Source organism: Rana temporaria, chromosome 4 (assembly GCF_905171775.1).
Source record: "Rana temporaria chromosome 4, aRanTem1.1, whole genome shotgun sequence".
In the NCBI taxonomy this organism is placed as follows: domain Eukaryota; kingdom Metazoa; phylum Chordata; class Amphibia; order Anura; family Ranidae; genus Rana; species Rana temporaria.
Window position 1 is genome coordinate 424,383,909 of NC_053492.1, and position 26,371 is coordinate 424,410,279.

Consider the following 26,371-nt stretch of genomic DNA (forward strand, 5'->3'; position numbering starts at 1 on the left):
GTGCTTTCAGTGTGAAAGCACTCTAAGGTTTCTGTTACAGTACATCCCCCGTTCCTCATTGTACTTGCCTTCTGTGGGTGATGAGCTGTCAGTGCCCATGCAGCCATTGTAGTAGTCTGGGGATTCGAAATCCCCCAACCCTGCTTGTTCCTTTCTTGCGCCTTACCCACAGCAATAGGGTCACCTTTTTAATTTTTTTCTAATAAGGTGAACTAACACTTTAAGTTGTTATTTAAGGGAAGCCCCAGCAAAAGGTTTGTGTTACTGTTTGCTGGCGTTTTTTTGTGTTATTATTCCTTCTCTCTTAATTCAGAGACTTTGGCCATCAGAACAGGAAGGAAGGGTAAATCTTTTGGACAGGCATAAAGACAACAATAGTAGAGTCAGAACGTCAGTCACATGTTATTGCTGTCTGTGTTTCAAGTGATTATATTTCCTCTTCCTGTCCTACAGACAGTAGGTACCAGGAGAGAAAGTGAGGGGATATCTCCCCAGTTAAACCCAAGACCACATTACAACCTCCCAGGGGTTCTAACCTGACTAGTCCAGTGCCTAACCAGACTCATCTAATCCAAAACTGATAATGTTTCAGTGTGGCATTTGAATTTGAGGTACCAATATGTGTTTTGTGTTGAATATTTCAGAGCAGTGCCCCATGCATTCTTTTTATTGATGAGATTGATGCTATAACTCCAAAAAGAGAAGTGGCCTCAAAGGATATGGAGCGGAGGATTGTGGCCCAGCTGCTCACCTGCATGGATGGTGAGTATCAAACCTAATTTATACTGCTTGTATCCTCCCAATGTTCCTGATGGGTTAGCTTTTTGACCTCCCTTTTTTTTTCTCCCACCAGATTTAAATAACCTGGAGGTGACTGCTCAGGTGCTTGTCATTGGGGCCACCAATCGCCCAGACTCTTTAGATCCTGCGCTCCGACGTGCTGGGAGGTTTGACAGAGAAATCTGCTTGGGGATTCCAGATGAGAAGGCTAGGCAGAGGTAATAATGGCTAAATCACACTTTACATTCTTGTTGGCAAATATTAAAAGGAAGGCAACATTTTCTTATTGGAAGTTTGCATTAGTAAAGTATTGTACTAATCCAATCCAAAGCAAAAGATATAAAAAATAAAATTACATTTGCCACTGTAGTGTACTGTGTGTTAAACTATATTCGTTCTGAATGAATCATTGTCTAAGTAACACCTTTATTGGCTAACTTATTTAAAGATGCAAGATTTCGGGTTCCTTATTGTAGGCTGAAGAAGGGATCTAAGGCATTCGAAAAGCTTGCTTCTTTAATAACTTAATGTGTGTTTCCACATTTGCAGTCATTTCTACCCACTGAGTCTTTTGTATTCTGATAACGGGGAGACATCCCTGCCACCAGAATACACAGATCAAAGTTGCAGGCTGTAGCCTGCGGCACTGATCAAGCAAGGAAAATTCAACAAGGCAGTTTGTACAGGGGTCGACCAGTAGATCGACTTCTGTGCAACTTCTCTGCTGCCCATACTTGGATCAAAATTCAGTCAGTCCTAGCTAAACCCGACAAATTTTGATCCATGTATGGCCAACTTTACAGTGTCTTGTTCCTACACAGTGAGCTATCCTTCATAACATACATTGCAGGAAGGTGGGGTCTACAATTTGAACCCTTCTTAGGACAGACTGTATTCAAATCTAGTTTACAACTGATAATGAAGAACTACAAACCGTGCAAACAGGGTTAATTATGTATTGCTTTACTGCGCAGCCCCATTCCTAAATATTACAAAGCAGAGAGCGAGCATATAAGGATTTCTAAGCAAGTAAAAAGCATGTATGTATATAATTTTTTTTTATAGTGCTGTGCTTATGAGAACATGTAACAAATATAAAGAAGGTCTTATCCTAATTTTTCTGCAAAATTGTAAATACACTTTAAGTTGGCCATAAAAAATTAATATCACTTAAACTCTAAACTTTCTTAAAGCGGGGTTCTGGGCATCATTTTTTTTTTTTTTTGCAAGCTAAAATTAATCACATTAAAGCGGTGGTTCCGCGGGATATCTTTTTTTTATTTTTTTTGTCTAATCCACAGCACTTACCTTTAATCCCGCACTAACAGGGTGTCCCGCTCGTTAAGCCGTCCTATGCGCTTTATTTCTTTAAATTATATTTTTGATCCCGAGGCGATGGACGTTTCCATCTTACCTGTGGGCATAGTGAAGCCGACAGGGTCTTCTTCCGGGAGAGGGCGAATGCTGGCCTCCCAGCATTCACCGCTCGATCCCGCGCATGTGCAGTGTTGACGGCGAGCGTCGCCGTCAACACTGCATGGTTGCCATAACAACGGCCGGCGTAAGAAGTTCACGCCCCGTTGTGCCGACCTCTAGCTAAGAGATGTCGCGCGAATACAGCAGAGCGCGTCGACAGGAGTTCCCAAATCGGAGTGACAGGACGGGGGAGAGAGGACTAACACGCCCATTCCCCGCGGGGGATAATGATTGACAGATGTAAACATCGAGCTGCAAACGGGTAAGGAGCGCTCCAAAAAAAAAAAAAAAATCGTCTGGTCATTGTTTTTGCAGAGCAGTTGAATTGATTGTATGTTGTAAAACAGGGTGAACCACCGCTTTAAATAGTCCCTAAAACATATTAATAGCTCCTCAATCGTTCCAGAAAACACTTGCCTTATATCCTCCAGCTCATGTTGTGGCGGTATCCATCATATGTGTGGGCATGTGAAGCCCAGTTCCTTTTTTTATTTTCCTGATTTTCAGGGAGAGGTGCATGCTGGGCGATTTTTAGGCACAGTAATGCCCAGAGACTCCTGGGTAATGGGTGTTATCATTTCCCAGGAGGCAATGGGGTCTTAGGACAGGAAGTTGAACCACCTAGGACCAGGAACTAGGCAGATTATTATTTTTTTTTACATTAAAGGCAAGCTGTTTAATAGTTAATTTTTAGGGTGGAACTCCGCTTTAAGGAACTTTGCATGAAATGTGTCCTGTACGTTTAGCAGAAATTCCAGACTTTGTCCAGCTTCCTTTTAGACTCCTTGTAAAGAAGTGACTTTCCTGAGTTGGCACTTCACACTCCGACTTTGGCTTTGCATTTGACCTTTACTTTATCATTGCTGCAGGAAAACAGAAGCTTGATAACAAATGTGCATGCAAATAACATTGGATAAGGAAAAGATTTTAAATGTGCTTTAACAAGGGCAATTTCCAGAGTTACACTATCTTTGACACCTCAAATTAACCCAACTTGGCTATAAAAAGTACCTTATGTAAAATGGTGCCAAAGTGCAGGCACCACTCTCAGCTTAATTATTATGTCCCTGTGGGAGCCCCTTGGATCCTGGCCTAGGCTGTACACAAGCCCAATACTTTTTCTTCAAGTTGAATGTAAAGTGCATGTAAACCTTACAATGAACTTTTCTTATTTGCTCTCTTTTGGTTTTCTGTTCAATTAGTGCAAAAAAAAAAGTGCATTCTGCAGTGTTATCTGAAGCTATGATATCTGTCCAGTTCACCCCTGAACTGTTGGCTCTGCTTTGCTCCCACTCTAATGGCCAGTGCTTTTTATCTACAGAAGTAAGCCACCATCTTGGTTCAGGCATCATCCTGGGTAAGGATGAGCTCTGGCGTGTTCGCATAGAACATGTGCAGAGCCCGCCAGGAAGTGTGCATGGCGCTGTGCTAATCACAGCCAGGGAGACATTGTCCCGATGCTCGGCTGCAGGGATCGTGAAATGTCTCCCTGGCTGTTATTAGCGCAGCGTTATGCACACTTCCTGGCGGGCTCTGCACGTGTTCTTTGCGAACACGCCAGAGCTCATCCTTAATCCTGGGTAAACCCTCAATATAAAAAAATGGCAGCATACCACAGTACTTGCAATGTTTGCTCTTTCCCTTCATTTGCAGCCTATAATTTTTGCATTCTGCCTTAGAAGTTTCATAAGGATGTCTCCACTGCTTTGCAGTATCCCATGGAGCCCCACTGTAGCCAGCCATAAATTAATTGAAAAAAAAATATTAATGTATTGCCAGCTTTTACTGTGCACATTTCAGCCTGGGACACACATGCACTGGGGCCATATTGTGCTCTCTAGTGTGTCCACACATGCATTGTTTTATCACTGGGGTTGAGGGACCATATTTTTACTCGTGAAGAGGGCAGATCTGGGATGGGGGCATGCATGGTCCATGTTAGAAGTTAGGATAGGGAACAAAGTACTCCTAACATTAGTGGTCATATAACCACTGCAGTGCGCACTTCCCGTCCTCCCCAACGGGAAGTTCAAAAAAGCCAATTTGGTCCATTAACAAACAAATTTTAAGAGACTGTAAATCTTATTATGAATTTTTTTTTTTTTGGTATAAGCAAATACTTTAAAGAAAATAATAACAACGTGAAAGGTTTAATACTACTTTAAAACCCACATCAAAAAGTTGGAAGGTTTTTCTTTTTTTTACAGGTAATTACTATTTAATATTCTAATTTTCTCCTGATCAGGATTCTGCAGACCTTGTGCCGGAAGTTGAGGCTCCCCGAATCTTTTGACTTCCAGCATGTGGCACACCTAACACCAGGGTACGTTGGTGCAGACCTGATGGCACTTTGCCGGGAAGCTGCGATGGGTGCTGTGAACAGAGTATTGATCCAGCTACCGCAGTTTAAAGGGAAGGAGGCTTCAACAGAACCAAGCTCTCTGCCGGAAGAAACATCTGAGTTAAAAGTTCAAAATGGACAGCCCAATCAGGTACACTTCACAAGAGATGCACATTAATGCAGCTGTCGATAATATATTCTTAAAAAGAGAATGTTGCGCTGTCTTAAATTGTGTTCATAACCTCATATAATTGTATTAGTACACATTGCTTCATAAAGTGAAAAACTGCTAAAACAAATACTAGATACAATAAATAAATATACAGTAAGGCATACCCCACTTTTAAGTACACAATGGGCTTTATTTACTAAAGCTGGAAAGCGCAAAATCAGGCTCACTTCTGCATAGAAACCAATGAGCTTCTAACCCCAGCTTGTTCAGTTAAGCTTTGGTAATAAAACCTGGAAGCTCATCGGTTTCTATGCAGAAGTGAGCCTGATTTTGCGCTTTCCAGCTTGAGTAAATAAAGCCCATTGTGTACTTAAAAGTGGGGTATGCCTGTATCTAGAATAGAGTTAAGTGCATATTACAAAAAAAGGTACCTTGGAGTATAGTTTTTGAAAAATTTTTATTTTTCATATTTATTATTTTTTTTTTATTTATATATGACGTGCACTTATAGGTCTTTTTATCACTAGTACACTTTATGAAGCAATGTGTAATAATAGTTATATGAGGTTATAAACACAATTTAAGACAGCCCAACATTCTTTATTTTTTTTTTCCATGTTTGATATTATTATGGACAATATTGTGAGTGCAACTGTCATGATTGAGTATTGATCGGCACTATTGAGCCTTTTTTCTGCACCAAGTGCAGATAACACTATTTTAAAATAATATATATTATTAAATGTATTTTTTTTTTAAGTGCAGTCAAAGTAAGTGCTTGAATTTGGCCTGGTATCAGCCTCTTGCAATCTCTGCATAGGCAGGGCTCATACTTGGGCAGGTAGAAGCAGCACAAGGAACCAATCGGGTGTCCTGCAGTGCAAGGGGCATGGTGGAAGGAGAGGATAGTAGAATGACAAAGATGAGCTCCTCGGTGTGCTGCTTCTCCTTTATAATCTAGCCCACAGGGTGAAGGTGGAGAGCAGGCCTGTAAATGGTAAATGAAAGTAAAATTTACAACTAGGCAAAGCAGATCCCTTTCCCTGGTTGACAGGGTTGTGCTGTGTGGCATAACTATATAAACTGCTGTGGTCGCGAAGGTTCAAATACATTGTCATTAAGGATCACCTAGCTGTGTCTTTTTTTTTTAGGATCAGTTACTGAGACTACTTGAAGTTCTTCAGGAGCAGACCCCATTTCCTGAGGAGCATCTTCTGAGCCTCTGTATCGAGATGTCTGACTTCCTGAATGCTATACCTGCCGTACAACCCTCTGCCAAACGAGAAGGTTTTGCCACAGTGCCTGATGTGACCTGGGCTGACATAGGAGCTCTGGAGGAGATCCGGGAGGAGCTGACAATGGCCATACTGGTAAGTCCTGATGTGCTGGTGATTGGTTGCAGCAAATTTCAACTTCTATAAAATATGTGATCAGATCCTGACACGCAGAGAATAGGTTCTCCTCAAAATGGTTAACTTGTTCTACTTTTAGAGCTTGTTTTCAATTGTGGTTATCTGATTATTAAAATCGTATTACAAAAAAAACACGTTTTTTTTCACTTTTTAAAGTAATTTGTTGTTTTTTTCCCCTCCAGGCTCCTGTAAGGAATCCAGAACAATTCAAGGCTCTTGGCCTTATGGCTCCAGCTGGTGTTTTGCTTGCAGGGCCCCCCGGCTGTGGGAAAACTTTACTTGCAAAAGTAAGATAATCTTTGTTTCTTTGTGCTTTTAATAAGAAGAATCAAATTCTGCCATTTCCCCAGGAATCTGTTATTCGTGATGTAACAGTGTTTGGCTTACCAAAGCCATGCTATTGCAATAGAGGTTTCTGCATACATTACTTGACTTGCAGCAATCTTCCCCAAAGAATTGTAGATCTCAGGCTTAAGCTCCATAGGTCTATCTGTATTTTGCTCTGTTGTAATTGCATATTTTGTGTGCTGATGGTGAGTGTACGGATGTGTAAAGGGTAAATAAAAATGCATTTTTTTTATAAGTTATTTTTTCATTATTTTAGGCAGTTGCCAATGAATCTGGACTCAATTTTATCTCAGTGAAGGGCCCCGAACTGCTGAATATGGTGAGTTTTGTACATAGTAGTTCCTCTACCACATAATATATAGACTGTTCATGCCAAAACTGAAACAACCTAAACCTTAATTACAGGTAAATTTGAAGGCACACTCACAGGAAACCCTGTTACTTTGCCCTGCATTGGCAAGGAGACCGTTTCTCTTTAAATTGCACTTCCCTTCCCCCTATACTTATCTTACCTGCACTCCCTTGGTGCCCCTTGCTCGCCACCCAGAATACCTGATACTAGCGGGTATGAGGGAAGTATGTAATCTGCTCGCCTATTGATGGTGCCCAGACTTGGGAGCCAATTGCTGCACTGTCTAGACCTAGGGCGTGATGTCATTGATTCCCCGAGTAGCTGAGACAGACAATTTTTAGTGTCCATTGTGTAAGAGAAAGCAGCTGTGAGGGAGCACAGGTAAGAGATGTGTAGGGCGGTCAGGGATGTCCTTTTGCAGAGGCACTATCACTTTGCCCTGCATGGGTATGGTGACGGTGTCTATTTAATCCAGTACTTTATGACCTAATTATAGAACATATAAAGTACAGGTGCAGAAACATTTCGTATCCATAGATATCGCACATATGCATGAACTGTGCTAATAAATCCACTCAAAGTATCAATATGATCAGTTCCACATAGTTCAAATGTAAATACTAATAAAAGTCCATAAATCTTCCACCTCTGTGCGTATGAAACTATTAAAAAAAAAACAAAAAACACAAAGTTCCAATGCAAACCTCCACCAGTGCTCACTGGCAGTTCACCTTACGCTATGACCCCTGTTTTACCAGTGAGTCGTAAAAAGGTGTTCCCCTTTTAGAGATGTGATCAGATCTGTAGCACGTGTTATGCCTCGGTTTTCTTCAGTTGGCTTCCCGCATCGTAGGCGCACACAAGGGGTGGCGGTATATGAAACAGAACATAAAACATCTAGTGCTCTCCATATGGTAAACATTTATTTTTACAAAATATTTATGTATACACTCACATAATTGGCACTTGAGCCGTGCTAGCTGAAATGGGCTAGTACACTCGAGTCGGCTTGCCGCCATGTAGATAAGGATGGCTGTGAGATGACGTAAGATCGGGCTCCTTCACCATACGTGTTACGTCCTGGGTGTGGACGTCCTTAGTAGGTGTGTTATATATAACAAACCTGACTAAGATTCTAACCTCTCGTCAATCTATCAAAACTAAAAAAATAAAGTTTGCTTTTGACACATTTTAAAAACACAGATGGCAAAAGTACCTGAAATTTGTTATATTGGCACTATTCCATAACAACTGCTGAATCCATTTAATTTGGTAAATAAAATAAATTAATTTGCACAACTGTGATGTTACCAATCTTCTTACCAGACGGCCAGAAAGCGCCTTTTGGTTGCCACACTTTAGTTCACCCATCTGGCCTCTAAGTAGACTTTAAATTAGCTATTTGAGCGTAGCGGAAAGACTCCGAATTCGGAAGATCATATCTCTTTTGCAGGACAAAGCTCCCCTATGATCAGAGGTCCGCTGTTCGTAGTAGGCCCTTATTGGTCCACCAAGAAAAATCCCGGGGGCGGTGACCCGGGGTGAACAAAGGGTTATGGAATGAGGACGCCATCGGCGTGTGTGGTGATTTAAATCCGTATGTGGTTGCTAGACGATCCCAGAGACTCAGGGAAAATGACAAAGACGGGCATAACACGGGTGGTCTATCCTTTCCCCTCAGCCACATTAGGTGACTGATCTCTGGCTGGGTTCAGAGAGGACTCCAACCTCATCCAGAGCGGCCTAGACTGACATGTATGAAATCGAATCAAGTGGACGAATTGAGCTGAGTGATAGTATTTAAGAAGATCAAGCATGCTTAGACCTCCACCCGATTTAGGGGTGTATAATGTTCTTCTGTTCACCCTAGGTCTCCTATGATCCCATATATAATCAATCAGTTTAGCTTGAAACTTTTTAAGGTCCATGCCCACTATTGCTATCGGGAGAGTCCTAAATAAATATAACACCTTTTGGTAAAATGGTAATTTTGACCGAATACAGCCTACCGAACCATGATTCTTCTTCTTCTTCTTCTTCTTCTTCTTCTTCTTCTTCTTCTTCTTCTTCTTCTTCTTCTTCTTCTTCTTCTTCTTCTTCTTCTTCTTCTTCTTCTTCTTCTTCTTCTTCTTCTTCTTCTTCTTCTTCTTCTTCTTCTTCTTCTTCTTCTTCTTCTTCTTCTTCTTCTTCTTCTTCTTCTTCTTCTTCTTCTTCTTCTTCTTCTTCTTCTTCTTCTTCTTCTTCTTCTTCTTCTTCTTCTTCTTCTTCTTCTTCTTCTTCTTCTTCTTCTTCTTCTTCTTCTTCTTCTTCTTCTTCTTCTTCTTCTTCTTCTTCTTCTTCTTCTTCTTCTTCTTCTTCTTCTTCTTCTTCTTCTTCTTCTTCTTCTTCTTCTTCTTCTTCTTCTTCTTCTTCTTCTTCTTCTTCTTCTTCTTCTTCTTCTTCTTCTTCCCATTTTCCTGCAGTTTTTTCTCTTCAGGTTTACCAAAACCATCTAATATGAGGTTAAAGCTTTAGACCCCTTTCACACTGAAGCGTTTTTACAGCGTTTTAGCGTTAAAAATATCACTATTAAAACGCTCTCCATGCATCTCAATGGACCCTTTCACGCTGAGTCCTGCAAGCAGCATCTTTGAAGCAGCTTTTGGGCGTAGAAAAAAAACGCCCCTCTCCATTGAAATGAATTGAAAGCGCTGTAAAAACACCTTACCCTTTCACACTGAGGCACTGCAAAAGCCCTAAAACGTTAGGGTCTTAGCGGTGCTTTACCAGCACATTGGGATTGCAGATGATGCTTTGCTCGAATTACGTTTGAAAAACGCCCCAGTGTGAAAGGGGCCTTCGATTTTCAATTTGTATGCAATCAGGCTGGCCCTTGCACTACATGGTTTTGGTAAACCTGAAGAGAAAAACCTGCAGGAAACCTGATGGTGTGCATGGGGCTTTGGGATGAAAGACATCAAAGGAGAAGGTTCCAGGAGAGGCTTTGATTCACATGTCTGGATGCTTGGAACGCTTGGTGTGCAGCAAAATATTCCCCTGTAAACTTATTTTAGGGAAGCCTGAACTAACTCTGATCTGTCACCCGACAGCCAGGAGAAGGAGCCTATGTTTTGAGTGGTGTCTTCCCAGTCACTAGTAGCCTAAAATGTGTATATTTGGTGTTGGTGGAATTGTAAGCATTATTATTCTCCATTACTTTCTGAAATAAGGCCAGCCAGTGTTTATGCTTTTAATCGGCTTGTTTTCATTTCAGTACGTTGGTGAAAGTGAGCGAGCTGTTCGGCAGGTTTTCCAAAGGGCTTCGAACTCCTCCCCCTGCGTAATATTTTTTGATGAAATTGACGCCTTGTGTCCCCGAAGGTCGGGCCATGAGGTAAGGTTGTTTTTTTTTTTTTTTTGGTTTTTTTTTGTAGCACAATTATAATGTCTTTTATAAAGCTGCAAAATGTGATCTTCAGTGGCAAGGAATAGTATGTGAAAAAGTTGCAGCCCACACATCTACATACAGGACATTTGCGGCAGGGGAAAAAAAACGTTAAAAAATGTCCAAAAAACGTGGGCCTGATTGGTGGTTCCACAACATTTGGAGCTTCGAGGTGTCCAGGTGCTTTCCGAAAAATAACCTTCGGCTGTTCAGGAGCAGCAGGACCCAAAACATCATTCTTCAATACTCCCCAGTGTTTCCTAAGCAATTTATTAACAACTCTATGCTGACTGCAATAAGTAGTGTGGAAGGACCGTTCAAATCGGCCCTTGTTAGCAGGTTTGTCCCTAGGGGCCAAGATGTTCTCCCTATCGGGGGAAAGCAACCGACTGAATGGTAGCATCCAAGATGTCCTCTGGATACCCTTTTTCTATAAATCTTTGCCTGATCGCCTCAGATTGCCTTAAAAAAATCATTTTGGTCAAAACAGTTTCTCCTGATCTTCAAAAATTGTCTCTTCGGGATCACGGAAAGCCAATTTAGGATGGTGGCAACTAGATAACGGCTATAACTATATACGTTTACCAGCAGGACAATGATCCCAAACACGTTGGTAAAACAACACTTGAGAAACATGTAAATGTGTTGGAATGGCCTAGTCAAAGCCCAGACCTCAATCCAATTGGAAATCTGTGGTCAGACTTAAAGGTTGCTATTCACAAGCACAAACTATCCAACTTGAAGGAGCTGGAACAGTTTTGCAAGGAGGAATGGGCAAAAATCCCAGTGGTAAGATGTGGCAAGCTCATAGAGACTTATCCAAAGCGATTTGGAGCTGTGATGGCCGCAAAAGGTGGCTCTACGAAGTATTGACCTTAGGGGGGGTGAATAGTTATGCACATTGACTTTTTCTGTTATTTTGTCCTATTTGGTGTTTGCTTCACAATAAGAAAAAAAAAATCTTCGTAGTTGTGGGCATGTTCTGTAAATTAAATGATGCAAATCCTCAAACAATCCATGTTAATTCCAGGTTGTGAGGCAACAAAACAGGAAAAATGCCAAGGGGGTGAATACTTTTGCAAGGCACTGTGTGTGTGTGTGTGTGTGTGTGTGTGTGTGTGTGTGTGTGTGTATATATGTATGTGTATGTACAACGGGGATCGAAAGTTTGGGCACCCCAGGTAAAAATTTGTATTAATGTGCATAACAAAGCCAAGGAAAGATGGGAAAAATCTCCAAAAGGCATCAAATTACACATTAGACATTCTTATAATATGTCAAAAAAAGTTAGATTTTATTTCTATCATTTACACTTTCAAAATTACAGAAAACAAAAAAATGGCGTCTGCAGAAGTTTGGGCACCCTGCAGAGTTAATATGTTGTACTGCCCCCTTTGGCGAGTATCACAGCTTGTAAACGCTTTTTGTAGCCAGCCAAGAGTCTTTCAGTTCTTGTTTGAGGTATCTTTGCCCATTCATCCTTACAAAAGTCTTCCAGTTCTTTGAGATTTCTGGGCTGTCTGTCACACACTGCTCTTTTAAGGTCTATCCATAGATTTTCAATTATGTTGAGGTCAGGAGATTGTCAAGGCCATGGTAAAACCTTCAGTTTACGCCTCTTGATGTAATCCCCCGTGGATTTTGAGGTGTGTTTAGGATCATTATCCATTTGTAGAAGCCATCCTCTCTTTAACTTCAGCTTTTTCACAGATGGCATCAAGTTACCATCCAAAATTTGCTGAAATTGTATTGAATTCATTTTTCCTTCTACTCCTGAAATGTTCCCTGTGCCACTGGCTGCAATACAACCCCAAATCATGATTGATCCACCCCAATGCTTAACAGTTGGACAGAGGTTCTTTTCATTCAATTCTGTGCCCTTTCTTCTCCAAACGTACCTTTGCTCATTCTGGCCAAAAAGTTCTATTTTAACCTCATCGGTCCACAGAACTTGTTTCCAAAATGCATCAGGCTTGTCTATATGTTCATTTGCAAAGTTCAAACGCTGATTTTTGTGGTGAGGACGTAGAAGAGGTTTTCTTCTGATGACTCTTCCATGAAGACCATATTTGTACAAGTATCTCTTTATAGTGGAATAGTGTACCACAACTCCAGTGTCTGCCAGATCTTTCTGGAGGGATCGTGCAGTCAAACGTGGGTTTTGAATTGCTTTTCTCACAATCCTGCGAGCTGTTCTGTCTGATATTTTTCTTGGTCTTCCAGATCTTGCTTTAACTTCCACTGTTCCTGATGACTGCCATTTATTAATTACATTCCGAACAGAGGATATTGACATCTGAAAACGCTTTGCTATCTTCTTATAGACTTCTCCAGCTTTGTGAGCGTCAACTATTTTCAGTTTCAGTTTTCTAGACAACTGCTTAGAAGAACCCATGGTGCTGATTGTTGGGGCAAGGTCAGATGAGTCTGGACATTTAAAACCTTTGAGATTGACATCACCTGGTCTTCCCAGGCGATGATGGAGAACAATCCATGACACTGGCAGGTCTCAGCTTTGCAAAGGGGGCAGTGCATGCTATAAATTCTGCAGGGTGCCCAAACTTTTGAAGTTGCCATTTTTTTTGTTTTCTGTCATTTTGAAAGTGTAAATGATGGAAAATGTAATTTGATGCCTTTTGGAGATCTTTCCATCTTTCCTTGGCTTCGTTATGCACATTAATACAAATTTTTACCTGGGGTGGCCAAACTTTCGATCCCCACTGTGTGTGTGTGTGTGTGTGTGTGTGTGTATGTATATGTGTGTGTGTGTGTGTATGTATATGTGTGTGTGTATGTGAAATATATATATATATATATATATATATATATATATAAATGTGTGTGTGTGTGTGTGTGTGTGTGTGTGTGTGTGTGATATATATATAATTTAGTTTTTTTTCTATTGTACATAAAGATGGTAAACCTTGTTTTGCATTGTAGTAATGCATTTACATACAGCTGGGACATTAGAATTGCAAACACCATTTTATGAAAATGTATTTTCTATGAGCAGGAAGTTCAAACAGACCTTATTTTTATTGTAATAGGCATAATGGCATACAATGCAGGCTATAGTATACTGGTTAAAGCATAGGAGACAAAGGTAATTGAAGCTGAAGCATTTAGGCTTATGTCCGCATCAGTGTACTGCAAAGACTTATATTTGACCCAGGACTTTTTGTTCTGTTTCTTTACCAATCCTGGTGGATAGAATATCAAGTAATTTAAAGAAATCTGTACAAAGCTCAGCAGTATGCTAACATGGGCAATTTAAAATAAAGATTATAAAAAATGTAATGCACCCAAGCCATGGTAAACATTCCCTATGCAGGAAACAAATGTATTTTTTTCCCCCATTGAAAAGGTCTGCTTTAAAGCCTAAACCCAAAGGCATTTATTTTTATTGCAGGTTACAAGTCCTTATATGTATCATTCGTTTCCCTTGTTGAAGCGATACTAGTCCACAGTGCTTAAAGGGGAGGTTCACCCTAAAAACGACTTTCCCTTATTACACTGGCCCCCCACATTACAATACGATTATGCCTATTAGGTTTTTTTTATGCTGTACATACCTTCGTACAGCTATTCACCCGTGGCTTCCGGGTTGCGAGTCCCGCGGGAGTGGGCGTTCCTAACATGCTGGTGATTGACGTTTTGACAAAAAACGAGCCCCCCCCCCCCCCCGTCGCGTAAGCCGCGTCACGATTGGCGAAAGGAGCCGAACGGCGAATCGGCGCTATACTGCGCATCGCCGTTGGGCTCCTTTCGCCAATCGTGACGCGGCTTACGCGACGGGGGGGGGGGGAGCTCGTTTTTTGTCAATCACCAGCATGTTAGGAACGCCCACTCCCGTGGGACTCGCAACCCGGGTGAATGGCTGTACGAAGGTATGTACAGCATAAAAAAAACCTAATAGGCATAATCGTATTGTAATGTGGGGGGCCAGTGTAATAAGGGAAAGTCGTTTTTAGGGTGAACCTCCCCTTTAAACCGGAGCTCCAGTAATTTTTGTGTTTAATAAAAGTCAGCGGCTACAAAAAGTGTAGCTGCTGACTTGTAATAAACAAACACTCGCCTGTTCCGGGATCCAGCGTTGTGCTCACCCGAGCCGTCTCTTCTCTCGGTCTTCTCTCCCCGGCGCTGGCATCTCCACTTTGGGCCCATGGCTGTGACAGCTTATGGCTTCACAGCCGGTTGGCCACTGCACGTGCTGCGGGCACCTTGCCCAGCAGTCTTCTGGGACCTGTGACGTGTCCCAGATGACTGCTGGGAGAGAGGAGAAAAACAAACAGGTACACTCCCCTTCCCCCCCCCCCCCCCCAACAAAAAAATAATGCCTTTTGCTGAACTTCCCCTTTTGGGTGGAGCTCCCTTTTAGGTCCCTCGCCAGCAGCTGCATCTTCTACCTGGAGTCTTCTGGGTACCAGGCTGTGGCCCTCTTCAATTGGCTAGTGGGGTGGACATCACTCCGGCACATGCACATGACTTCAGTCATCTCGGAACACATGATCTTTTCCACAATGTAAGATGAGATGTGCAGACCAGTGTACATTCTAAAGCAGGCAGGTAGGTTTATCTTATTGCAGAAGAGACCTTGATGGTCTCTTCTGCAATAAAGAGCTTGTAGGTTTTCTGTTCTTCTTTTTTTTTTTTTTTTTTTTCAAATGGGAACTTTAGTTCCACTTTGAGGCCTTTTATTCCTTTTATGTGCAACTGCTGACCCTTCCACTAACACAGTTCTTGTGTCAGGGTTACAACGCTCACTCACTGTGCTCTATCTATGGAAGGAGCAGCATGGTCACCCTAGGCTGGTGTCCTGATTTACTTCAAAGCACCTCCCTACATCTCCAATAAAGGGGAGAGGTTGTGTAGTTCATTGGATTGGATCGGATTGGATTGGATCCAACAATGCAGTTGGAGATTTAAATGGGAAAGCCAACAGGAATTTGCAAAGATTCTCGACTTCTTTTAGGTTTATCGTGTATTTGACTGCATCTTCAGAAAATGTACTCGGCCTAAAAAAATAAAAAATAAAGCTGCCATCACATCTAAGGACTGGTAAAGTGCAACATGCTATATTTTTGTTTTGGGGTTTAGATATCTGTTACAAATATGGATTCGGAGTTATAACTCTGCAGTGTTTTTAAATTGGCATGTTTTCTTTACATAGTTGCTACTGTATACACAGCCAAGGGTTATCGTCATGTGCAATAATTGCGTGCAGGATCTCCTAATGATTGTAATATGAACCTGTCTCCTCCTGATATTGATACTTTAGCACAGAGTTGACATAATTAACCACTTCAGCTGCAGAAGATTTACCCCCCTTCATGACCAGGCCACTTTTTGCTTTGCAGGAACACAGGAACCATGCCTTTCCTACTGGCAGATGAGCAGTCTGCCTTGTTTACATAGGCAAACTGCCGTTTTGCCTGTGCACTGATCGACCGACAGTTGCCAGTGAACATCGGGTCTGCTGTACCCACTGTGCAATATCGCAGCGGGAGCGAGCTACTGGCGACACGCATTCACGCCCACTATCCGGAAGTGCAGCATAACGTGTGTGTGTGTGTGTGTGTGTTTGTTTTTTTATATATACACACATATACAAAAAAAAAAATTATATATATATATATATATATATATATATATATATATATTTTTTTGTATATGTGTGTATATATAAAAAAACAAACACACACACACGTTATGCCGCACTTCCGGATAGTGGGCGTGAATGCGTGTCGCCAGTGGCTCGCTCCTGCTGCGATATTGCACAGCGGGTACAGCAGACTCGATGTTCACTGGCAACTGTTGATTGGTCAGTGCACAGGCAAAAAGTCAGTCTGCCTATGTAAACAAGGCAGACTGCTCATCTGCCAGTAGGAAAGGCATGGTTCCTGTGATCCTGCGCACAGCCGCCACCCTGTAACAGTAAAACTGCTATAGGGCGGTCAGCAAGTAGTTAAAAGATAAGTTGCTTTCAAAGAAAGTGAATCTTTTTCTCCAGATACCTACTTACCCTTCTGCACTTGGCCTCTCTGCACTGCACACTATTGTGTTGTAGAACGCTTAGTCTTCTGTGGGGTGACAGTCCCATAAAGCTTTAGGATTCCCTGTACAGGCGCGTGCGGTACAAAGAACATTTTGCAGAAAAATGTAAGCATTGTGAAAGACTGTGGGGGTCTGCAGAGCTATGTATGGGGAAGGTGGAGAGCACAAAGGCTACTCTGAAAGTGCAAAAATAGATATTCCTGAAAATGTGTAAATCCCTTTTTTTTTTTTTTGTCTGCCACACGACATGCTAACTGTGCTTCAGAGTATCAGGAAACATTGCAGTATTCAGATTTAAGAATGTTCGCACATTTTGATGCTGCATATTGGGGCTGTGTTGCTGTTATTCCAAGTGTCATTTGTCTGCACAGGTTCAAATTTTTTATTTTTCCTCTTCTCTTGTAGTCGGGATCCAGTGTGAGAGTCGTTAATCAGTTGCTTACCGAGATGGATGGACTGGAAAGTAGACGTCAAGTTTTTATCATGGCTGCCACTAACCGTCCAGGTGAGCTACTGGCGCTGATAATGAAGAGAAATTAAATCAATCTTCCAACACATTACAGCTTGAGCTTTCCAACACATTACACTTCATGAAACAGAGACAGTTGGGTTGAACTGGTGTTCTGCTGCTGTGTCTGGATCAAAAAACTCTAGCCTGTGACTGTTTGTTAAAATCGAAGGCTTATGCCTCTTACACATGGGCATATGGATAGCATATACCCATGCAGAGGCTGTCTTTGCCCACATGGTGGTGCCCAGGGTTTCTGTGCAGGCAGTCCCATTAATGTCAATTTGGATGCAGCAGCTCCAATTCAGCTGCCTTCAATGCAGTCTTTCCAGCAGTGCATAGCATGCCACATACTGTACAAGCAAGGTCAGCTCTGCTGGGTCAATGCAGAAGGTCAAGGTTAGCAATATAGGCTGTTGGTACCGATCATCACCCAGAGAGTGAGCAAGGCCTGGTTGTTCCAAGTAGGTGAGCAACTGGCAAGTCTGATATCACTGATCTGACACTTTAAGCCAGGGATCCTCAAACTACGGCTCTCCAGCTGTTGTAGAACTACACATCCCATGAGGCATTGTAACACACGGACATTCACAGACATGACTAGGCATGATGGGAATTGTAGTTCCTGAACAACTGGAGGGCCGTAGTTTGAAGACCCGTGCTTTAAGCTGACCAGGCCATACGTTTTCTTTTCATTCAGCCAATGGACTGATGGACGGTTTACTCCATCCAAACGATCAACCCCCCCTTATCAGGACAATGTACTATGACAGCTGTACCCACCACTGATCGATTTAATAATTTTCCCCAGTGTGGTGGGAACAGCTACATGCTCATCAATATTCAGCCAGTTCCAGCTTTATTCTTAGTCTCTTTGGGCTGTATTCATAGGTGCGCACGCCCTTTGGCTGTATCGTTATGTTCTCAGCTCTGAAAAGGCAAACTCCTAGGATTTTGTTTGTTGTATCTGAATTTGATTTATCACCAGGGAGAGGCAGAAATGAGTCTGTACTGGTGGCACACTGCAACAGATTAATCCTTATGAATGCGCTTATATATTTATCGTCTATAATAGTAATTATATAACTAACCAATTATACTGAACAGGGCAGGGAAATCTACAGAACAGTGTTCAAGATCAATTAATATAATTCATAAGTATTATGTGTAAAGATTTTCATGTCTGACAGCTGCACATTTGGCATCCTATTTGATATGGATCTAAGGACAACTCATTGTTCTGGGTTGGGCTTTCTCAACCTTTTTAAAGAGTAGCTCCAGGCTCCCCTAAAAAATAATGTAGCTGCTGACTTTTAACATAAGGACAGGAATCCAGCGATGATGGCACCCATGCCGATTCTTCAATCGTCTTTGGGGTAAAGGCACTGACATTTTCAGTTAGGGAAAGCCTTCAGGCTTCACAGCCAGTTCCCTACTGTGCATGTCTCGCTGCACTTTCTGAATGGTCCCGCCATCTTCTGGGACCTTTGGGGTGGGGGGGTTGGCTGGACATACTTGATCGCAGTCGCAATCTTACCCAAATGTGGGAGTGGGTACCTGTCAAAATCAGATACCTCCCCCCTTCCAAAAATGCCAAATTTGGAAGGCGAGGGTGAGAACAAGCGGAGCTTCCCTTTTTGGGTGTAGCTCTGCTTTAAAATAAAGTAACCCTTGAAAACACTTTCTAGTTACAAGGAACACCTGCTAACGCCTACTTTTATCCACAGCTCATGGTATGTTAATGTGATGTCATTGTGAATGCTTGGCACGCCTGTACGTGTGTAAACACATTTAAATGCTAGACTTATTTAGCTGCATTTGCTCATTAATGCATTCCAGTAACAAGAATAAAGTAATTTTCTGGCTAGAATGTATCAACTCTCAAACACTTGACACGCCCAAATGCCCGTGTAAGGCTTTAGATGCTTTTTTAAAGCAGCGCCTTCTGAGCGTAGTAGTTAAAATCTTTATTCAAAAGATAATCATATGAAGGTAATGCTCACAAAGGAGCTGTCATATATGGCTTATCTGTAAGTTGTTTCGTCTGCTATGTGATTAATAAGGCAAATTTTCATCGCTGAAGAGAAAAGGGAAAGACCCAACAGCTCAAGACCCTCTGGATTCTTGATTTTAGAAGTCAGCAAGGCTAAACCAAACCCTTTGGCGTATCGTATCGTATATAGTAGATGCCTCTTCATCTATAGGACCAACTGCCCACATCATGAACTCTGGCCATATTCTGTGACCACGCAGGCCCAGAGGTGCTGGAACAATAACCGGTGTAAATACCACCAGGCCGTTGGCAGGCTAAAGCAGCTGGAAGAAGTTTCTCATCTAAAATCTGTAATGATAATGCAAGTTTTGAGGAGAAGAAAGAGAAGGGATAAATAAAGTTATAGTCCCCCCTTAAAGCAACACTGTCACAATGTAAAAACGAGGAATAATATCCATCCCACCTCCTGTGCTCTTTCAGAGCTATCTATGTTGGGCAAAGAATATTTGGCATATGACACAGTTCTGGCAGTGTCTGATGCCTGGTTCCCTGCTGCACATTGTCATAGTACCCCCAGCTGTTGTGTCACTAATGTGTATCTGTAGTGGCATAGTGGACAGCTGGGGAAACCACAGCAGGCATCTGACTTTTCCAGATTTATTTTCATTTTTTGTCCTTTCTTCTTCCTTTTTTTTTTTTTTTTGCTGGCTGAATTACTTTAAACCTCCCAAAGATTTACACACCCCCCCCTCCCCCCTTTTTCATGACCAGGCCACGCTACAAATGTTTGGTAAAAAAAAATCCCAATAAGCATATGTTGATTGATTTGTGCAAAAGTTATATCTATGGTGTGTGTGTGTATGTATGTATGCAAGTATATATGTATGTGTGTGTGTGTGTGTGTGTATATATATATATATATATATATATATATATATATATATATATATATATATATATATATATTATACACACATACATGCGCACACACACTGGAATTTTTTTTTTTTTTTTATACTAGTAATGGCAGCGATCAACGACTTATAGCGGGACTGCAATATTGCGGCAGACAATCTGACACTTTGTGGGAACCAGTGACACCAATACAGTGATCAGTGCTAAAAATGTACACTGTCACTGTACTAATGACACTGGCTGGGAAGGGGTTAAATATTTAGGACAATCTAAGTGTTAAATGTGTGCCTAACCAGTGTTTTTGTGTTTACTATGTGGTACTTTCACTAAGGTATGTGCTGGTTTTTATTCCATGCTTTGCAAGGAAACAAAATTCAGCACATCCTCGCTGACAGGACAGAGCTCTCCCTTGTTCTATCATTTTCCTCACTGATCAGCAGGTGCCGACGGACATCCACTGGCTGGCACCTGCTGATCTGCTTGTGCTGAGACTAATCACAGCACAAGCAGCGCACCCCCTACCTGGAAGAGCAGAATCGCATATATATACTGATTCTGTGCAGCCTGCCCATATTGTAGCATTAAAGCAAGGGGTTAGACCATGGGTCTTCAAACTACGGCCCTCCAGTTGTTCAGGAACTACAATTCCCATCATGCCTAATCATGTCTGTGAATTTCAGAGTTTTGCAATGCCTCATGGGATGTGTAGTTCCGCAACAGCTGGAGGGCCGTAGTTGGAGGATCCCTGGGTTAGACCAAAAATTCATGATTTATGTAAACAAGCGTATTTGCAACTCAGATACTTTAGCTTCCTATTACCGATTACATAGGCGATTTATCACCTGTTGCATAGGCTTATATAATGAAACCTATAGATAAAAAGGGTAGGGCTAGCTGATGGATAAGTTGTAGACTATAGCCATATCATTATCCAAACAGTTTAGTACTTTATGCTGACAAGCACCTGTTTGGGTCGAGGTGAGGTATCTAGTTTGAAGGTTATAGTCAAAATAATTCTGTCAAGCATTTAAAATAATACCACCAGCAACCCTTTATTCCATTACCCCCAGGCAAAAACTAGCACCCTTGCAATGTGGGGGCACCGATGCACGGGTGTTGCTTTTTTGTGCCCTGATTTGGGCTTTAAACTACTGCTTGTATAACTTCCTGAAGTGTATCTTTTTATATTTTCTTCCCATGATGGCATAAATAGGACAAGTGTTAGATGTTGTGTTATAATACGAGTAATATAAGGCCCAGATTCACGTAGATGGGCGCAAACTTGTGCGGGCGTAACGTATGTGATTTAAGTTATGCCGCCGCAAGTTTTTCAGGCAAGTGCTTTATTCACAAAGCACTTGCCTGTAAAGTTGCGGCGGCATAGCGTAAAAGACCCGGCGGAATTCAAATTCGGCGGGTAGGGGGCGTGTTTCATTTAAATGAAGCGCGTCCCCGCACTGAACGAACTGCGCATGTGCCGTCCCTAAAATATCCCAGTGTGCTTTGCTCCAAATGACGTCCAGCCCCATTCACGGACGACTTACGCAAACGATGTAACTTTATACATTTTCAAAACGCGGGAACGACGGCCATACTAACCATTGGCTGTGCCTCATATAGCAGGGGCAACTTTACGCCGGGAAAAGCCTAACGGAAACGTCGTAACTTTACTGCGTCGGCCGCGCGTACGTTCGGTAATTCGCGTATCTAGCTAATTTGCATACTCGACGCGGAAATCGACGGAAGCGCCACCTAGCGGGGAAAAAAAACTTGCAGTTACGATCCGACGGTGTAAGAGACTTACGCCTGTCGGATCTAATGGATATCTATGCGTAACCTGATTCTAAGAATCAGTCGCATAGATACGACGGCCCAGATTAGGACTTACGACGGCGTTCATGGCGCTGCGCCGTCGTAAGCCCTTTGAGAATCTGGGCCTAAATATCTAATTTTGGACAATAATGCAGAATTTGCTTTGCATAGTGATCGCACCCTCCAACAATCTCCTCTCCTGTTAGATATATATTTAAGCATACCTAGCATCAGATATATTTTTCATGGTAAGTGCATAAGTGATTTGTAAGTGTAACACATTTGGTTATTACCACTCACCCACATACTGTAGCACAACTTGTGGAAGAAAAGAAAATTGCTTGGTTCCCCCTTCAACACAGTCACTATTGTGTTTTGCCGGCAGAGAGCCTTTCTGACCTGCAGAACACGATTACTGCTAGCGGCTATAGCTGTTGGCAGAAATCTGTTGCATGTAAAAAAAATCAGACAGGCTGGTTGTACCCAAGTTGACCGATTGGATGGATTTGGGTACAACCAGCCTGCCCATAGATCGAATCTTGGTCAAGTCCTGCTGAACTGGCTGACATACGATCTATTTATGGCTGGCTTTAAGCTGGTCGTACATTGTTGGGTTCTCTCTCTTCTTCTTCTTTTTTTTTTTTTTTTTTTTTTTTTTAGAGCTAGTGGAACCAAGATTCCTCCTCTTCCATACAAGAGAGGTGGATAGCGGAACGCAACCCTCCTGGACATTGTATTCTGACGGCGGCACCCGCTGATCATGAATTGTCCAGTATGCTGCTGCACTGGCCAGATTTCGCTCATTGTTTGGCCATCCTTGCTCAACAGAAGTCAAACGTTTGATCGACTTATCTTAAAGGGCAGGATGTGCTGGAAAACTTTACTCGATCAGCAGTTGCAGACTGCTGCTGATCAGTATATTCTGATGGATGCAGGATCACTATTAAATCCTGTGCCCTGAAGGGGACAGGGGGGGGGGGGGATTTCTCAATGCACAGAGCCAGAAAAAAATAAATAAATTTGTTTGCCAAGTGCGAAATAACTTTTGGTGCTTGTGCAGTTCTTGGCTGTGTTCACAAATGTCTGCACAGATCAGTTCCTGCTGCAGCCTCTCGCCCTGTGACTTGCTGCAGATTTTCAATGCTGGAGGAGAGGAGACTAAGGCATATATTTCTTTGACTCGAAGCAGACTAATAACACCACCTCAGCTTATGCAAGTCACCTGACTAATACTTTTACCTGTGAATCACAGTTGTGATTGCACTTTAACCACTTGCAGCCACTGTGTGCAGTACCGTGTGTATGTGTGTGTATATGTATATGTATATATGTGTGTGTGTATATATATATATATATATATATATATATATATATATATATATATATATAGTTAGTTATAATTTATTTATAATGTATGTGATTCGGCTCTTCCAGGTAGCATGCATGAATGAGCACCGCCGGCGGCTCACTCTTGCTGTGATTAAACACAGCGGGAGCTGATCAGTGGGTACCTAGCATGGACCGCTGATCATCCTGCAGAGACACAGAACAGCGGTCTGCCTATGTAAAAAAGGCAGATTACTGTTCTGACAGGAGAGAAGGCATGGATCGTGTCTCTGCAAAGCAGGGACTAGGATCCATGTTTTCCCCCTAGTAAAAGCACCTCACACACTGTACTAAAATACAGGCTAGGCACACAGTTAACCCTTTGTTCACCCCTTTTCCCAGCCAGTGTCATTAGTACAGTGATCGTGCATATTTTTTAGCACTGATTACTGTATTGGTGTCACTGGTCCCCAAAAAGTGTCAGAATGTCCTCTGCAATATCGCAGTCCCGCTATTAGTCGTTGATCGCCGCCGTTGCTAATAAAGAATGAATAAATAAAAATATCCCATAGTTTGTAGACACGATAACTTTTGCGCAAACCAATCAATATGTGCTTATTGGGATTTTTTTTTACCAAAAATATATAGCAGAATACATATTGGCCTAAATTGAGGAAGAAATTTTTATATTTTCTTTTTATTGGATGTGTTTTATAGCAGAAAGTAAAAATATATTATTGTGTTTTTTTTTTTGTTTGTTTTTTTCAAAATTGTCGGTTCATAGCACACACAAAAAAAAGGAAAGGTGATCAAATACCACAAAAAAAGTTCTATTTGTGGGAGGGGGGGGGGGGGATAACATGTTTGCACAACCGGGCAATTGTCATTTAAAATGACGCAAGGGGGGTAAAGCTTCCGGAGCTGAAGTGGTTAAAAAAATATCTGTTATGGTGTGGCACGGTTTGAATGATTCTTAAAGCGTGAGTTCACCCAATTCGTTTTTTTTTTCCATTGGCTTCATGCTCGTTTTTTCTAGGGGAATCGGCTATTTGTTTTAAAATATGAGCATTACTTACCCGTTTTCGAGATGCATCTTCTCCGTCGGCTTCCGGGTATGGGCTGCGGGACTGGGCGTTCCTTCTTGATTGACAGTCTTCCGAGAGGCTTCCGACGGTCGCATCCATCGCGTCACTCGTAGCCGAAAGAAGCCGAACGTCGGTGCGGCTCTATACTGCGCCTGCGCACCGACGTTCGGCTTCTTTCGGAAAATCGTGACGCGCTGGATGCGACCGTCGGAAGCCTCTCGGAAGACTGTCAATCAAGAAGGAACGCCCAGTCCCGCAGCCCATACCCGGAAGCGACGGAGAGGATGCATCTCGTAAACGGGTAAGTACAGCTCATATTTTAAAACAAATAGCCGATTCCCCTAGAGAAAACGAGCAGGAATCTAAGGGGGAAAAGGTGTTCTCCATGGGTGAACCTCCGCTTTAAGTTTCACTTGTTTAGCACCGTGGACTCGGCTACACTGGCAACCTGCATTCAGCTACCACCAGGAACACTATTTGCATGCCTTTTGCATCGCCTTCAGTTGCTTAATTTTTTTTTAGATTACTCATTAAAGCCAAAAACATGAATAGGTTATTTATTTTTAACAAGAAAATGAATATGGTAGGTTAAATGACCTCCATCTAACATTTGACGAGTGTTTTTATGCAAGTGCGAGTGCAAATTCCACTAAAGCCAGGCATTGATGGCTTTATGTACACTTTGAAATGCTGCAGATTATTGACAAAGTACACAGCACATCCAGGAAATGTACTAATTCTATAACTCGTTATAGTCAGTAGGGTGTGAGCATTGCTTTGATGAAATGTAAAGTCTGTTTGGAGAATTCTCCACCTTTTTTGCTACTTTTTGTTCTGTTTGCACAGAGATAGGATTGTTTGGAGTGCTTTGATTTATTTGACACTTGCTCAGGCTTCACCTTTCTTACCGACATTCCGGTTATAGTGATATTTACTCCTGCGCATGGCATGCAGGGAACGTGACCCTCTGCATGTCAGACAGATTGCTCTAAAGAGGAGACTAGTTCCTGAGTAATTGGATAAGGCTGGATTCCAGTAGCTGCTGTTTGCTCTGGAGAAGGACATTGTTTGTCCTGGCTCACGGTGACCTGTGTATGCTGTGATATGAGAGATCAGGCTCCAGTTATTTAAAAGAGAAGTATTGGATTTAAAAAAAAAAAATATTTAATAGAGAATCGAGTAAACAAACAACGCTGGCCGCTCGGTTCTCAGAGCTCCGTAAACAAAGAGCTGGTGACTGTCAGTCACCGGCTCTCTGCTCTGTCCCCCCACTCACTGAAGAGCTGGGCTGTCGAGGGGACAGGAGTGGCTGGCTCAAGCTCTCAGCGGCTTGCTGAGAGGTGATGCTGGTCTAGAGATCTGGGCGGATCCTGACCATATGGTCGCGATCCTTCCTGAGCCTGGACCAGCTCTGACGCTCTGTGACGTCAGCCCGCTGTCTGCTGAAAATGGGTCACAGGAGTGCAGAACAAACTGCACTCCTGTGACCCACAGGAGACATACAGCCAAGTGAGCTTTGGCTTTACTTCTCCAGTGTATGTAAACCCGGAAAAAAAAAAAAATAACTTTTTTTGATGTCACAATGTACAGTATAATATTTCCTATCATCTGTGCCCAGTCTTGCCACACATAGTTAATCCAGCGCTGAGCAATCCTCTTTTTTTTTTATTGTTCAGTGAAATAAAAAGGACTTACAGAGAAAAACCTTGGTCCGTTCCGCCCCTTTACTGTGAGCGATAGGTTAATTACATATCTCATGCACTAGCTTGGAGGCAGGCATTATTTTTTAATTCCCACCCCCACTCCTTTTCTGAAGTCATGTGGTTACTTTTCTGGATTTTGACTGGATGTTGGTAATCATAGCAGAATTCAGTGTAAGGGGAGTGTAGAGGAGGGTGGGGAGTCTACTGACATCACGACTCCACCCACAGAGCTCCAGACAACAGATCCACCCACAGAATCTGCAGTTTTTCAGTTCTCATAACAGACAGAGGGGAAACATTTGACAGGTAAGGATACATGCAGGAGGCATGTATATCCTTATAGATCAGCACTATGGCAGTAGTTTAGAAAGGATGAGAGTGGGTTTACATCCACTTTAAGGCTGAACTTCAAGTATACATTTTTTTTAAATTTAATTCCTCAATGGCCACAAAGGATATGATTTTCCTCTGAGTGCACTAAAATGTCCATACGACATTTTGCTTTGTTCTTTGCCATGCATAAGCAGCAGTTGGAATCGGGTAAGGGGCTCGGCCTAGCTGTCATTTGTTCTGTATTGTTATAAGGGGCTTCCTGTGTGTGCAGATTACATATCCCAACTAGAAAAATATCAAAGCTGAATCTTGGGTTAAGCGAATATTGTTTAAAAAA

The 26,371-nt window shown here is 42.2% G+C and overlaps 1 protein-coding gene across 1 annotated transcript in view; it reads left to right on the plus strand.

Moving 5' to 3' along the window:
* Positions 1-26,371, plus strand: part of NVL (nuclear VCP like) — a 67,809-nt gene that overhangs the window by 21,399 nt on the left and 20,039 nt on the right. Inside the window, exons 11-18 of the mRNA XM_040351385.1 lie at positions 645-762; positions 854-998; positions 4,502-4,748; positions 5,921-6,139; positions 6,364-6,468; positions 6,786-6,848; positions 10,135-10,254; positions 16,765-16,864. Coding sequence (XP_040207319.1) covers positions 645-762; positions 854-998; positions 4,502-4,748; positions 5,921-6,139; positions 6,364-6,468; positions 6,786-6,848; positions 10,135-10,254; positions 16,765-16,864 — 1,117 coding nt within the window. The remainder of the gene's footprint in view (positions 1-644; positions 763-853; positions 999-4,501; positions 4,749-5,920; positions 6,140-6,363; positions 6,469-6,785; positions 6,849-10,134; positions 10,255-16,764; positions 16,865-26,371) is intronic.